The sequence below is a fragment of the Cyprinus carpio genome, chromosome A21 (genome assembly GCF_018340385.1).
Source record: "Cyprinus carpio isolate SPL01 chromosome A21, ASM1834038v1, whole genome shotgun sequence".
Lineage (NCBI taxonomy): Eukaryota > Metazoa > Chordata > Actinopteri > Cypriniformes > Cyprinidae > Cyprinus > Cyprinus carpio.
In genome coordinates, this window is record NC_056592.1 from 4,081,032 (window position 1) to 4,096,671 (window position 15,640).

General features: G+C 35.0%; 1 protein-coding gene and 1 pseudogene across 1 annotated transcript in view; one reads left to right on the plus strand and one right to left on the minus strand.

Annotated features, from left to right (window-relative positions):
* Positions 1-216: 216 nt before the first annotated feature.
* LOC109068007 lies at positions 217-1,600 on the minus strand (annotated as a pseudogene).
* A 10,765-nt stretch (positions 1,601-12,365) lies between these two features.
* The window catches only part of LOC109108364 (formin-binding protein 1-like), a 67,378-nt gene continuing 64,103 nt past the window's right edge, over positions 12,366-15,640 (plus strand). Inside the window, exon 1 of the mRNA XM_042778637.1 lies at positions 12,366-12,717. Within this exon, the coding sequence (XP_042634571.1) occupies positions 12,670-12,717 (48 nt within the window). The 5' untranslated portion in view covers positions 12,366-12,669. The remainder of the gene's footprint in view (positions 12,718-15,640) is intronic.

Genomic DNA, 15,640 nt, shown 5'->3' on the forward strand with positions numbered 1-15,640 from the left:
ACAAATAATTATTTTATTTATGTTTTACTTTGTATATTTTTCTATTGTACATTTATTTATTTCTAATTTTGTCAGATTTGGCATTCCATATTAAGTTAATGTTATGTTGGACTGGTTCTCTTTGTGAAATCTGCCTTCATTAAATTATTATTAAAGTCTGTTGGAACTTCATCTTCATTGCACATTTAATTACCTAACAAACACACTTATTCTGAACATAATGATCATTTATTTTTATTTTAAGAATTAAAACAATAAAACATTATTTAAAAATTAGTATATATTTATGACTTTTATTACAGCCTGAATTAATTGTAGTATTTTATTTCATAAAAACATATCAACACACCAAAGATACATACAGAGAAAACACAAGCTCTATATTCAGTACAGTGTGTCTCATTGTAGAATGTGAAGAGCTGCTGGATTCAGTGCAGCAGGATGAAGGAGAGCAGAGAACAGCAGAGGAACAGGAAGCTCTGAGTGACGCTCTGAGCACCGTTACACAGGTTCCCTGAACAACACGAGATGCTCTGAACATCATTAACTGATGTAGAAGCATCACAAAGAGATTAAGAGAGACAGCCTTTTAGAACCAGTGACTGGCCTCCAGAACTCCCTGATGAAAAGACGGAAAACACAGGTTAGTCTAAGTTGTAAATTGCTAAATGTGATCTGTATATGATCCCAAACATCAGAGAGATAAAAATAATGACTTTTGTCTTTTCCAGATTCTCACCTGTTGCTTTAAAGCAGCGGTCTTCACTCCCTGAACAACTCACTGTGTTTGAGCAGCTCTGTCCATCACAATAGTAACATTTATTTCCATTGGGGACATTAGAGGGATCTACATGACAAAACATGTATTGTTTTATCTTCTGTGCAAAGTATAAAATCTAATGAAATAACACTCTATTAGCTGCTCCATTCAATCAATTCACTGCTGACCAGCTGCACCCTGTACTGTATTTCCTGACTGAATGTCCTTTGGAAGTCAAATTAGTGTTGACCTTAGATTATTATTATTATTGTTTTAATATTGTCAGTAAAGCTCAATACCTGGAGCGTCTTGGACGTTACACTGGTCTGTGTTACAGCACACTAAAGATGTCTTTACAATGCCGATGTTCATGGATCCACTAACACAATCAGCAACACAATCTTTAATCTTCACTTTAGTACTACTGTCACCTGAAAACAAGAATGATTCAGGAAAGACCAGTTCAACATATTCTTTTGACAGAAAATATATAAACGTCAAAATGCAGCATTTTCTCATTTCAAATATTGATTCAATTTTAATACAAGTTATATTGTTAGCATAACAATCTGAGAGAAACAAATTAAACAGCAGAAATTACATAACAATTGTAAATTCTGTGAGAAGTTACATTTCCAGTGAAGCAGCACCAGTAAAAAACAGCATCAGTCAACAGGGAATTTCGATCCATCATATTGGACTTACCAACTTGTGTTACTGCTGTTGAACTCATACACATGGAAGATCCACTTGGACATGTTTTTACCTTTTGTTCCGCACAAGAACCCGTCAGACCCATACACTCATAACAGCTGAGAGAGTGACATCTAATAATAAAATAGATAGAAACATCAATAATCTGTATTTGTACTCAATAACATTACAAACACTATTTGTCTTTGTACCTGCAGTGAAGAGAACGAACAGAAGAAAAACTGAGATTTGCAGATCCATCTTTGATCAGGAGCTGAATGAAATAACATGCCTTTTTCAGTGCTCATTTTATACCTTATCAAAGGGGAGGGTCTTCAGGAGAAAATGAAAGCTTAACAGAAGTAGGCTATAGACATTACTGAGAAATTGAACTTAAGTTTAAATCATTTACTTGCTATTTAATTATAAAGGAAAGTTTAAGGATTTACAAGGAATCAAAAAATATGATCATACACTCAAAAATAAAGGTGCTTCAAAAGGTTCTTCGCAGCGATGCCATAGAAGAACCATCTTTGATTCCACAAAGAACCATTCAGTCAAAGGTTCTTTAAAGAACCTGTTTTTTTAATAACATTACATCCTCATCACTGAATGGCTGTCATTCCTAAATCATTTGACAAAGTATGTATGACGTTCTTTTTTTACAGAACATAAAAAGATACTTTAAAGAATGCTGGGGCCCATGAAACATTGAACCCATGGCTTTCATTTTATGGACAAACTCACTTTAAGATGGTTGGTTTAAGTAGCCCTATACATTCAATTCAAATGTATTTGTATAGCGCTTTTTACAATACACGTTGTTTCAAAGCAGCTTTACAGGAAATGCATGTGTCTACATTACAGTTTAGAGTGAACAAGTAAACAAGTTAAATTGTTTGGGGCTTTGATTAAACTTGAGTGAGGCATTACTTCAAATTCAAAACAATAATCTCAAGGGCTAAGAGAAGGGTTATCTTGGTTCCAAATGCTGTAACTTTTGATTACTTCAAGAAATTTCCCTTGACCACACAAATTTTTCATATATATTATATCACCTATTCTCCACATGAGAATATTCAAATGCAAATACCTTGACCACACTAATTTTTCATATATATTATATTACCTATTTCTCCACATGAGAATATTCAAATGCAAATATGTTTTCCCCCTAAATATATAGAACGACTTCTATCAAATGATACCTGCCTTTTGACTCTCCTTGCTATGGTCTTAGAGTTATGAGTCATTATTTTTGTGTATGGCACTCAGAAAACAACAGTTTTTAAAATGCCGTCAGGGAGTCAAAAGCTGAACAAAAAGGCCTATTTTGTAACAAAAATGCTGTAACTTTTGGATACGTTATGCTATCACCACAAAATTTGAAACAGATACAGCTAACATGATGGGGAACATCAACAAAAAAGAAACTTCCTCTTACTTTATTTCTGTCCTGAGATATTGAATGTCAAATAAGACAGATACAATAAGACAGACTCAAATTTTTCTTAAATTTTTATCAGCTATTTCTCAGCAGGAGAATGTCCAAATTAGATGTTTTTTTTCTCCTGAAAGTACAGAAGGTTTTCTATCAAACGATACCAACCTTTTGACTCTCCGTGCTACAGTCTTTGAGTTATGAGTCATTATTTTTGTGTATGGCACTCAGAAAAAGCATCAACTTCAGTGAGGCAAAAAAGCCCTCAGGGCTTAAAGGGTTAATTCAGAGCTTGACTTGATTCAACTTCACTGAAATATTGTCATTTGAAAAGTGAACTTTTTACTTGGTGACTTTAAGGAAACGATGCAACACTTACACAAACCACAAAATAAATAAATAAATAAAAATAAAGTAAAATTTAATTTTTCTTCAAACATGCTGCAGTAGATGTTTATCAAAGACGTGTTTTTTACATCCACTTCACCACAATGATAACTCCCAAAATACATATGACAGTGTTCTTTTAAAATACCAACATAAAAGACCATCAGGCATTAACAAGTCTCCCTATTTTCTCATCTTGCATAAAAAAAGCATTAAAACAGCACTTTATTTCAATAGTTTCTCTCCCCAAAGAATGGGAAGAGTAAAATTTCAGCTCAGTTTAAAAAAAATGAACTTGGTGAAGAAAAAGACTTTTTGTCTGCAAACCACATCAAATTTGAACTCGGGGTTTTTACTTGGTGACATGAAGAAAAAGATACAAAATTTAGACTGCAAACCACATCAGTCCACACAGTGTTCACTTATTATGTTGGTGCTTTGTCAGACAAAATCTACTGTACTACAACTCATGCAATTTGTCATAAGGAGACAACCTTAAAAGTACACGCTATAGCAGAAAGCTAGTGAAGAAATATGAGTGTTTAATATTTAATGTTTAATAACACAAGCTTACGTCTACATTGTGGATGAGTCTCATTCCCTTGAAATGTTTAAATATCTGTGTTACCTAACTATGTGAAAAAATTACATTAGACTATTATTTCCTCAGACATACCACCACGCAAATAAATAAATAAATATATAAATAATAATTCTGAAAATCCGACCAGAAGAGTTCACAGGAGACGCAGTTAAAAGCTATAGACAGATGGAAACGATATAAACAACAACAACAACAATTTACTGATTCAGGGCATAGTTAGGTGTTTACAGATAGGTGAACTGGATCAATCTCACTAACTTCAATATGCTAAAATCATTTTATGATCCTGATCCCTGTCCACTAGATGACGCTGCACGCTTTTTTCTTCTGACAAGCTCCATCTGCAGCTGTCAGTATTCACGTGCTCCTGCCAAAATGACATTTTATCATTGTTTATATGAGGTGCATTGCAGAAATCTTTTAAAACAGCAAAACTAAATCTTTCAAACATTTATAAGAGTTTTGCCAAAATGCAGAGAGCTGACCTCTGAAATAAACGGACACGATCCAAAAATGCATTCACATCACTGAATTAAATTTTACATTTATTACAATATTTAGTGTTTTTTTTTTTTACCATCTACCTGTCTAAAATGTTTTATTTCTTTAATTACGATGAGAAAACGTAAAACTACAAATTATACATTATATTCTTAATATGTCACATTGTCATAATACCACACTTTTTGAAATATTTATGAAATTATTTATTTATGTATAAAACACTTTTCAGCACCCAAAAAGGGACATGGGATAACAAGAGAAAGAAAAACTTGTTAAATAACAGATCTTATTGTTTTGAACGGCGGGTGAATTATCATCACTTAACGATTTTTTCCCGATCCCTTCTCAGTTCTACGCTGTGCGCGCTCCCGCCATTGCAACTGTCACCGGGGCAGAGAGGCGCGCGGCCGATCGCTGCGTCTGTCTCTCAGAGAGAGAGAGCGCGTGTGAGTGAGTGAGTGTGTTTCTGAGGTTCCGTGCATTTTGAGGAAACGCGCGTACAGAATCGCCTCTTTTTAGGCGGCTTTTTTCATATCTGGAAAAGAGAGAGAGAGAGAGAGAGAGTCAGTGCGCGAACGCTCACCCCCCACGCAAACATACACACACGCACGCGCGCGAAGCCGAGAAGCGAGAGACACGGACGCTGTTCCGCTGCTGGGTTTGGAGTACAAACTCGTCCGAACGCACGAATCGTGGATTATTACGCGAAGAACCCGCGGAAACCATGAGCTGGGGAACCGAGCTATGGGTGAGTTTGTACCGAGCGCGACGGGGGTCGATTAACACGCCAACGGCTCTGATAACGGGTTCACGAGCACTGTGCGTAAAGCCAAGCCGCTTTGGGAACGCCAGTGCATACATGTATATAAAAATATACATATATAAAAAAAATAAATATAAAAAAAATAACAATAAAAAAATTTACAAAAAAATACATTTACACATAATCAATTATATATATAAATACACTCACACACACACACACACACACACACACACACACACACAAAACACACACATCATATGCTCACTCTCACTATATGCATATCATATATATGTGTGTGTATATATGCTGTATTTTTGAATAGTATATATTATACTATATATTTTATATAGTATATTTATGTAAAACGTGTGCATATATACTCACACTTACACATTCAATATAAAAATATGCATACAAGAATTCAATACCTGAATAACATAATAATATATAAAAGAAATTAAGTTGCCTATATAAATATACATCCTCTTTATAAATGTATAAATATTCAGAAAATAGCAGATAGATTAAGTACATATTTATATGTATTGATGACCCCAGTTTATGCACTTTTTTGTGTGTAGTTGTGATTGTGTGTGTGCTAGTGATGTGATATTGATGCGGATGTTTAAATGAGTTATTTGTGTTTGGTCTCATGACAGAGATTTTCAACCTCTTGCTGGTTGTCACACTAGTGTCTGTGCATCTCTAGGGCCTGTTGTACTTGTCCATGCACCTCTGGGTATTTTTAGTCCGTATCGGTTGTGGTGCGGAAATGTCAGCCACACTACCTTGTGTGTTGTCATCCAATGCGATGCAAATATCGGCACGAGAAGCAGATTCTGTAACAAATTGTTTTGAGAAGAGCGATCATAGCATGTCATAGATGCCCAGAGCTACTTTAAAGATGTCAAAACCGGATTACGCATACTAGTTTTCTACTTTTATAACTTTCTGGTCAGGCTTGCTCAAGTCGACATAAAGTTTATCTTTACTGAATTTTTATATATTGTGCAAAGTGCTATAGGTTTGTATTGAATATTAGTGGTTTAGAAACACACATATAAGGATGTTTGTTTCAAGAGTCTGATTTAATGGGATTTCTGCAGGTCAGGCCGGAGGGACCCCTGATGCCAGGGGCCCGATTGATCGCTAACTGAATCCTCACAGTCTTTGTTTGTATTGATCTGCTTTTAAGGACTGCATGACAGTGGCTCTGTGACCTGCGCTGGAGCTGCGTAATATGATTGTTGTGTATTTTACTGTCCTTCTATTCTTATTCACAGAGTGAGAACCTGCTGCTTTAGGAATCTAGAGTTAGATAAAGCAATAAGACACTCAAGGTTGAGCATTACAGTGATTTTTACCATGGATTAGGAGGGTGAAGTGTGGCTCATCCAGATTTAGAGTCAGATTTATAATTCAGTTTTGGAATTGTAAAAAAATAAATAAATTACATGTTTATCAAGAGACTGCGTTTTTACTTTGGTGGTTAGAACATGTTGCATACTGGAAATATAGCTGGGCATTTACTATCTGACTAGTGCATGACTCACACACACACAGACACACACACACACACACACACACATACAAGAGCCAAGTAACCGAGGAGGCCAGTATCATGCGTCACAACCGTAAGCTGCCGTCTGCCATGTTGTAGATGCCCACTGGCGCCGAACCAACATACACAAACATTTAAACACAAACCTGTGGGATGTTCTCTTAATCTCATGCAAACTATCATTCTCTCTTTTTTTTATTTTCTCTTTTCAGCAAACTTAAATCTTAAACCCTCAGCACACATGTGATGACCCTTTCTAAAAAATCAGCACAAATTTAAAACCAACAGCATCCTTTATGCTGTACAGACAGGAAGAAGAGGTGATCTGAATGCTGCTTTTACGACTTCTGCTATATAAAGATATGACAGCACTGTCAGCTAATGTGTTTGTGAATGTATTCTGCCTTTGACTGTGTATAGAATAGCACGCAAACCACACTTATCTCTCATATCTGCAGTATATAGGAAGTGTGTTGAGTTTGCATTTTTTTTTTTACTATGCATGAGACGAGAGTTGTTATTAGAAGTCATTTTCAGTAACTGAAGTGATACTATAAATATTAGATAAAAACTAAACTTAAAGACATATGCAAATTAAGCTCGGGCTTAATTTCCAGTGTGAATGAATCGCTATCAACTTTAGCTGCAATTTTTAACACATTTACTAATTCTTTATTTGAGCCGACTGACAAAACGCACAACGTTTTATGCTAAAATGCAATGCTAAATAACTGTGCAGCTATTGGATGTTCAGTGAAAGCCTGATAAAATCTCATAATGACTGAATTTTCTCTTGTATAAACACACACGCACGACTAATAAGATATTATCATTTCAACAGTTTCTCATTGTCTTTAGTGTCCTAGTCTCCGTAGCAGGTGAACTCTTTCCTGCTTCAGCATTTTTAGTGTTCTCCTCTTTTCCTCACATTTTCTCATTCTGTTTGATTCTTTCCTCTCTTTTTTCTTCCTTCTTTTGGCTTCAGACTGTGCGAGCGACTCCCGCCGGGCTTCATCTCCACAGTCTCCGTCGTGGAGAATCAGATCAAGTGATTCATCCCTGCTGATCGTTTAATCTCTGTGATTCAGAAGATCATCCCTGCTGATTCACTAGTGTCGACTCAGCAGGGAGTTGATTCATACAGAGCAGTAAAAAACAAGTGGTATAAAGATAGTGAGGAATGCTTAAATGCAATATGCCACTTGTTTACATAAAGCTGGAATGCAATTGGCTGTTTTAAAGAGGAATGCTGGAATGTTATTAGACCTTTCTTGCTTATTACAGCCGCAAAATGACAATCCATACCATGTAATTTTACTTATTAGATTTTTGTGTATGTGTGTTGCATGAAAAGTTTTTTTTTTTTTTTTTTTTTTACCCAACAGACCACAACAGAATGCAGTGTGACCAAAGTAGTTCACCAAATTCCCCCAGAATTGATCAATGTTTGCTCTTCATGCATTTCCATACAATGAAAGTGAATGGGGACTGGAGTTGTTGAGCTCAGTAAAAGTATAAGTCTATATGATGCATGCGGGATATTTGATGACTTCTGAAGTCATAAATAGCTTTGTGTGAGGAAGTGACTGATATTTCAGTAATGCTACACTGCAAACCTTTGCCTCCGCTGCAGTGGACAATCTCGTTTCCACTTGCGTTAAATTTAAATATTGTGCAAAACACATCGCAGATGGTTTGACATCTGTGTACTAAATGAATTAAACTCGCTTGTGTTTATTAGGACCCTCTTGGAATTGCTCCGTTTATTCTCATTTGTGTTGTGACTAATCATAACTAACACCAAACTTGGGTCTTTTTTGAGTATTAAAAGTTAATTCTTTTGAACAATTAAAGTAAAATAAACATTTAATTAAAAAAAGGGCAGCATAAACATTCCACAAAACATTCCCTTTTGTGTTCAACATCAGAAAACATTTAGAATGAAAGAAGGTTGAGTAAATTGTCATTTTTGGGTAAACTAACCATTTAATTTAAATTTGGAAACTAGGGCTATATGATGTTGGGGAAAATTTTAGATTTTTATGATACATTTTTTATTAATTAAATTAATTTTTATTTATATAAAATATTAATTTAATTAATTTTTAGCCAAAAAAAATGTTGACCAAAAAAGACCAAATTAATCCAAAAATGTAGAAATTTATATAAAATATAATTTATTTTATATATGAGTACATACATTATCAATTTGACTATAAAATAATAAAAATATTAATATATATGTAACAACAACAACAGTAATAATAATAAATTATTATTATTTAACTTTTTTTAAATAAAAATATCAAAAAAAATTAATACTATTGTAACCTTTCACTGTGAAAGATTAAGAAAAAAATATTATGAAATTGATATTTATCAAGTATTTAAATGATGCACTGTGTCTTTAAATCTCTTCTCCCTCATTTTACCCTTGAGTGTGTCGTCCTGCAGTGGCTCTATAATGAAGAAAGGCTCTACTGTATCTCCATCCTACTTTACAGTCCCTGTGTGTGTGTGTGTATGTGCTAGAGATATATGGAGTGTAAGTCCTCAGTCTCTTCAGTGTGAGAATGATTAGTGTGCGGTTAAATCCAGCGAGGGGGATGTGCTCGTCCTGTGAGCAGAAACAGGAATGTTAAAGGGGTAAGATAGATATGTTGGATGTGAAGACTGTGTGTGTGGGTGTGTGTGTGTGTGTTTGGGGGGGGGGGTAAGGTGAACGCCGGTGCAGTCATGCTTTAGTAATGACGTCATAGCAAATAATCACGCACAGTTCATTCTCGTGTCAGAGTGCTTACATTAGTGAGAATAAAAGCACCGCTCTGCTCTTTCTTTATATGAAATGCTCTCTAAGATAAGAAGACTCATGTTTTGACCGTGTGTGTGTGTGATTCATTTACCCTAAAAAACGTTGGTTTAGAAACTATTTTCTCTCAGAAGAGTATCTGTCTATCTATGTATCTATCTATCTATCTGTCTGTCTCATTCTGTCATTTGATCTGTTTTTTGCTCCTCTGCATCTGTGAGGCCTTGCATCTCCTTACTGACATATTTCATGATTTCTCTCTGTGGTTAGTAGTCATGTTAGCGCAAGGAAGTGCATGACAGGAAGTGGGAGGCACTGTTGCACTGAATTAGTTGAAATCTGCCTCATCCTCACTCATTGTGAAGTTGTGAGAGGCCCTGAATGACTCACAGTCTTTTGCAGCAGAGGTGGGTTTAGCTGTTAGACTCTTTGTAGGCTGTATTATAGGTTCAGCACTTCCTCTGTGAGCTGCACTGCTGAAGAATGTAGTACTGAGAAACAATACACCTCTACACACATAATGATTGTTTTCATCTCTTTCTGTAGCAGTAAACATGAATCATGTGCAGTCCTTTTGGCACCGGCTGATGACGTCATCTCTGATGAACAGTAGCACTTTCTAATGACATCATCCGTTTGGAATGCTGCTCTGTTGTTTAGCATAAGATTATATTAAGTGCAATTTCATGAAACAACCTCTCAGGTTCTATCTATCTATCTATCTATCTATCTATCTATCTATCTATCTATCTATCTATCTATCCAACATTTTGTCACTCTCTCTATTGTTCTGTTCCTCTTATTTGATCTATTGTTCCATCTATTGTTCTGTTTATTGTTCTGTCGTAATCTCTCTTTTGTTCGTCCATCCATCCATCCATCCATCCATCCATCCATCCATCCATCCATCCATCCATCCATCCATCCATCCATCCATCCATCAATATTCTTCAGTTGCTCTATCTGTCATATATCTGTCTTTCTATTCTTCTATGTATTGTTGTCACTCTGTCTATCGTTCTGTTCGTTCTGTCATTCTGTCTATCTTTCTGTCTATCTATGAATCTGTCTCTCACAGTGTTGAACTGTCCAATTATAGAATTTATTAGTCTATACTCAACAGTGGCCCACTTTTCCATTGCTTTTGACTCTCTTTCCGTCTAAACACATTTTACATTTTTGTGAATATCCAACATTGGTAAATGAAAATAATGTTAAAAAAATTAATTGGAAAAAGAAGCTTGTTTCCAATGTCAAAATACACAAAGTTGAAGTTTTTAAATAAACAGATAAAGTTAAAGTTTTCAGATGCTTTTGACTCATTGTTGTGTGATAAATTAAGCATTTTTCAGTCTTATTTGTGAGTGTGTGTTTATCATGTGATGGATTCATAGGTTTTATGGAGCATTAGATCGTATTTGTGCAAATCTGAGGAACCAAGTATGCTTTAATTTCAAGAACAAGCTCTTGAGTAAGAAAGCAAGAGCTTTGTGGCTTTCCTGAAGAGAGCTTGTGTGTGTTTGAGCCCCTCGGGCTGGAAGCTCACAAACGCGTCCATTCAGAGAGGAAGTCAAGTGTGGCAAAACATGTGATTGTTTCAGAGACAAAGAGAGAGAAGTGTATTTCATAACTGCAGCACGTTTGAGACGCTCCCTGCAGAAACAGTCCAATCGGATGTTGCTCAATTTTTCAGCAGATCAAGTCTATCTCATAATTGGTGTGAAAGTGATGCTGAAAGTGATGCTCAGTGGTGCTGAGTGGTTTTGGGAAGTTTCCAGAGTGTTGCTATGTGTTTTCTAAGGTGTTTTCTAAGGTGTTTGCTGAGTGACTTTTAGCACGGAGCTGTGGTTTTCTGGGTGGTTGCTAATTGGTTATTTGCTGCCTAAAGTCAAAAGGCTCGCCTCCATGTATCTAGTTATGATATTCTGATCTCTAGATATGACTCGGATTGCTCTGTCCTTGCTAGTTTTGGTTTTTCCACCTGTTTTATTATCTGGCAGGTGAAGGTAAGTCCCAGTGCTTAGAACAATAATACCAGACTGAAGAGAGCATGTTCAGCTCCAGACTAAATCCAGAGGAACTCATTTTTATTTTGATCCAGGATATTTATGTAAACCTGTTTAATGTAAATAATATTACAGAAAAAAAATGAAGAAACACTGATAGTAACCCAACAAAACTACACCTAGTGAGAGAAGTTAGCATAATTATTACAGTGTATGTAGAGGAATGTCTATTTATTATATCTATATAAGTACTTTCTAGTTTACTAAAACTAAAAGTTCAAATTTGTTAATTGAAAATAAGCTGAAATAAAAAAAAACATATTTCAGATAGCAACCAAAGAAACATTTTTTGTGCAAGTTTTTAATCTAATATTTATATATTTAATTTGAAGTACTAAAAGTACAAAAGCTAAAATTTAATTAAAAATAAATTAAAGCTTAATAGTAATATTAATTTTAATATATTTAATACATATGTAATATATATTTATTTATATTATATTTTTAACTAATAAGAAACACATAAAATTCCTAAAAGTAAAATAAAAAATATGTAAAAAATAAAAGCAAATTCAAAATATGAATAAATAGTAATAGTATATAAATAATTCCAAAATAACACTGCTTCCTATTGATTTGAAGGGTTTGGAAAATTAGGAAATTATAAATGATATAGACTAACTTTTAACTGCAACCCTAACATTAACCGTAAAATGGATATTATTTAATTTTTTTGTATGTTAACCTATGGATAAACCTTTTAGTATTGTTGAACCCAAAAGAATAGCTAGGTCAGATCATAATCATACAAGAGTAGTAAATGAAAATCTGCGTATGACATGAAAGACACAAATCTCTGTTCTGCTTCGAAACAGGAAATAAAACAAAGAAAACCATTTATGACATAACTGATAACCTTTACTGCAACCTTTAAGGCTTTCACTTCTATTTGCATGTTAATGTCTGTGTTTGCTCAGTCGTGTGGGAATAAGGCAAGGTGGACGCTCACACACACACTCGCATACATACACATATCTGTAGTCGCATTCGGACACACTGTTCGGACGTCTCAGCTGTCCCGCTCGGGTGTGGCTACTGTAATAGTGAAGGATATCAGCCCCCTGACTTCTGGGGAGTCATGGACCCTATTAAAGGAGAGACGCTGTTAAAAGTCCAGCAGTTACGGGTAAGTTCAGTCAAAGTTGAGTTTGTGAGTGCTTGTATTTGATGCACTATGTTTTGACAAAAAGTTGTAGTTGTGTCAAACTAAGGCATGTTGTCTAGTACTGGTTATACTAACTGGCTAAAGCATGGTTATGGCTTATAGTTAAGATTATAAGTAAAATAAATGTTAAAGTTTTAGTTATTGAGATTTGAATGTGAACTGTGAGATTGAAATGTGTTATTTTCTCTTATGCTGGAGACAGCTATTAATAAATTCTGTTGATTTCTCTGAAAAAGTGTAACGCCGTGTTTTCAAAATATTGCTCAGCTTGAGCAAACTGACTGATTTCAGTTTGGGGGCGGGACTAACTGTTCGTCTGACCAATGGAAAACAGGGAATGTGTTTATGGAAACCGGATTGTTATTTTTGCAGTTTAGTTTGGTGACAAAAATAGCCCAGAAATTACAGGCTTCATCTTTAAATTCACACACACACACAAAAAAAAATTGTTGTAGAAACAACAACATTTATTCAGAAATCGCTAGTAAATTTCACATATAATTACAAAGAATCAGCATGAGTAACACATTGAATTTAACATGAAATATTGAAATAGAAAGATTTAAATATTTTCTTGTAAAATGTATTCCAATAATTATAAATAATAATCAAATATCAAAACAATATCTTACAACTTAATCATAAACTTATAATATGTTTAAAGAAGTGGAGGCTGGGATGCACTAACATTTAAATTTTGTACTAATATTTATTAATACTTTGTACTGATATGCACTAATATTTATAATTATATATTTTATACCATTTTTTAATAAAAAAAAAAAAAACTTACACAGATTTGTATGTGTATAACTCACTAAAAGCTCATTTGAATATTTTTTGTCAATGTCAAATTAACATTCTGTTAAGTGAATTTAGCCATTATTACATTATAATATACACTATGACATTTGAATGACTTTTTATTTTGACAAGAAAAACCATTGATAAGAAAGTTGTACGCTATAAAAATCACATCAAAAATATTTGATTTCAGTCTTTCCACTTCAAACTTTCGCATTTAATTCAGCGTGTTGCTGTTTCTTTGTAATAATTTGTGAAATTTACTACCAATTTCTGAATGGAATTTGTTTCAAATAAATCCTACACCAAATTCTTTTCAGTGTAACAAAGCTTGTTTCAAAAAAATATGGCTCATAAGTGTTACATTTTTGCTGTAATGTAGAAAGTAACCTAAAAGTAATCTAAAATCTACAAATAGGCAAAATCCATAATTAAAATTTCCACTGTCAGTCAACAGCTTATGTGTTCACAATAAATATTGTGCATCCTTAAGTGAAAGTGATAAAGTATTGTCTGTGAAATATGAAGAAAATGAGAAAGGTTTGGTGTAACAGTGAAGTTGTTTAACTGAAGCCACATGCTGCTGGTGTGTTAGACATCCAGCAAACCAGTTAAAACGCATGGTCAGACGTGCACATGGAGGTTTAATGTCCCGTATGGTGGATGTTTGCATCATCTGGATGCTGAGTTTGCGCTGAGCCCAGATGATTGTTTCTGAAGACTGAAGATAAAAAGATTCAGCGCTGCTTAACGCGATCTGCAAATAGACTGCGAGACTGGGACTGGCCTTCACTTCCATAAAAAAACACACACACAAGAGCCCAACCCAGGCCACCGACCTCTAGAATGACAAGCAAATGTGCACTAACACACACACACACACACACACACACACACACACACACACACACACACACACACACACACACACACACACATACACACAGACTGGCCTGCTGCTGGGGTCACGTTCTGCCCTGTAACTGGAGCCAACATGTTTCCTGCTGCATGTGTGTGAATGTCTTGTGTGTGAGCATGTGTCTGTGCTCACACATAGAAAACTTAAAAACAGTGTGTGTGTGTGTGTTTTAAAATCAGACCAGGAGAAAATTACCAAGCAAAAGTGGGAAATAATTAGACACATTCCCATAATGCATTGCTGAGCTGTGCTAGAAGCAGTGAGTGTCCACAAGGGAAGTGTGCACCTGAAGTAGGTCACCTGATCGGAGAAACACACACGCTGTGGTGACGTTTCATCATATGTGTATGAAAGCTGAAACCTTTAGAGATGTAAAGGGATTGTTTATCTAAAAAATTTAATTCTAAACAGTCATTTGCTCATGTCAGTTTAAAATCATGTGCTTTTTTTAGTTAGTGAAGCACAAAAGGGGATGTTTTGAAGAATGTTCTTGAATCTAGTGGCGGCAACAATACTACAGCAAGGATAAAAATTACGCCTTCCTTCTTTGCGTATACATTTGGGCGGTGTTATGCAAATCTTCCCAAACAGTGACGTAGACATGAGGCGTTTTAGGAAGATTGAGACTTTGATCTTTGCGACTTTACGGATCTTCTGTATGCACAAACAGCTTTTAATATTCCAAAGACAAAGGAAGACATAAAATCGCATCATATGACCCCCTTTAAAAAGAGTTGCATGAACATTCTATTAAATGTCATCTTCTGTGTTCTATGTAAGAAACATCATATAGGTTTTAAAAGACGTGAAAGTAAATAAATAAAGACTGAGATGAATTTTCATTTTTGGGGTACTGTCCCTTTAAATGTGAGTTTCAGCTGTTGAATACTGCAAATATTCCATCTACTGTGCAACTATTAATGCTGTTTTGTCTAGCATGATGACATTTAGCCCAAGATTAGAGTTGTTTGTCCACAAATTTGTTTGTGGGATTTTTTGTTAGGACATTTTAGACTCCTGACTTCCTTAAACGTGAGTGTGTGCTTCAGAAGATGTTTACCTGTGGAAATTACCTGTACAATGGCACCTCACAAATGTGTATTTTAAAGATGAGACAAATTACCGTAATTTGTGACTGAGTGCCGCATGCATTCAGAAGGC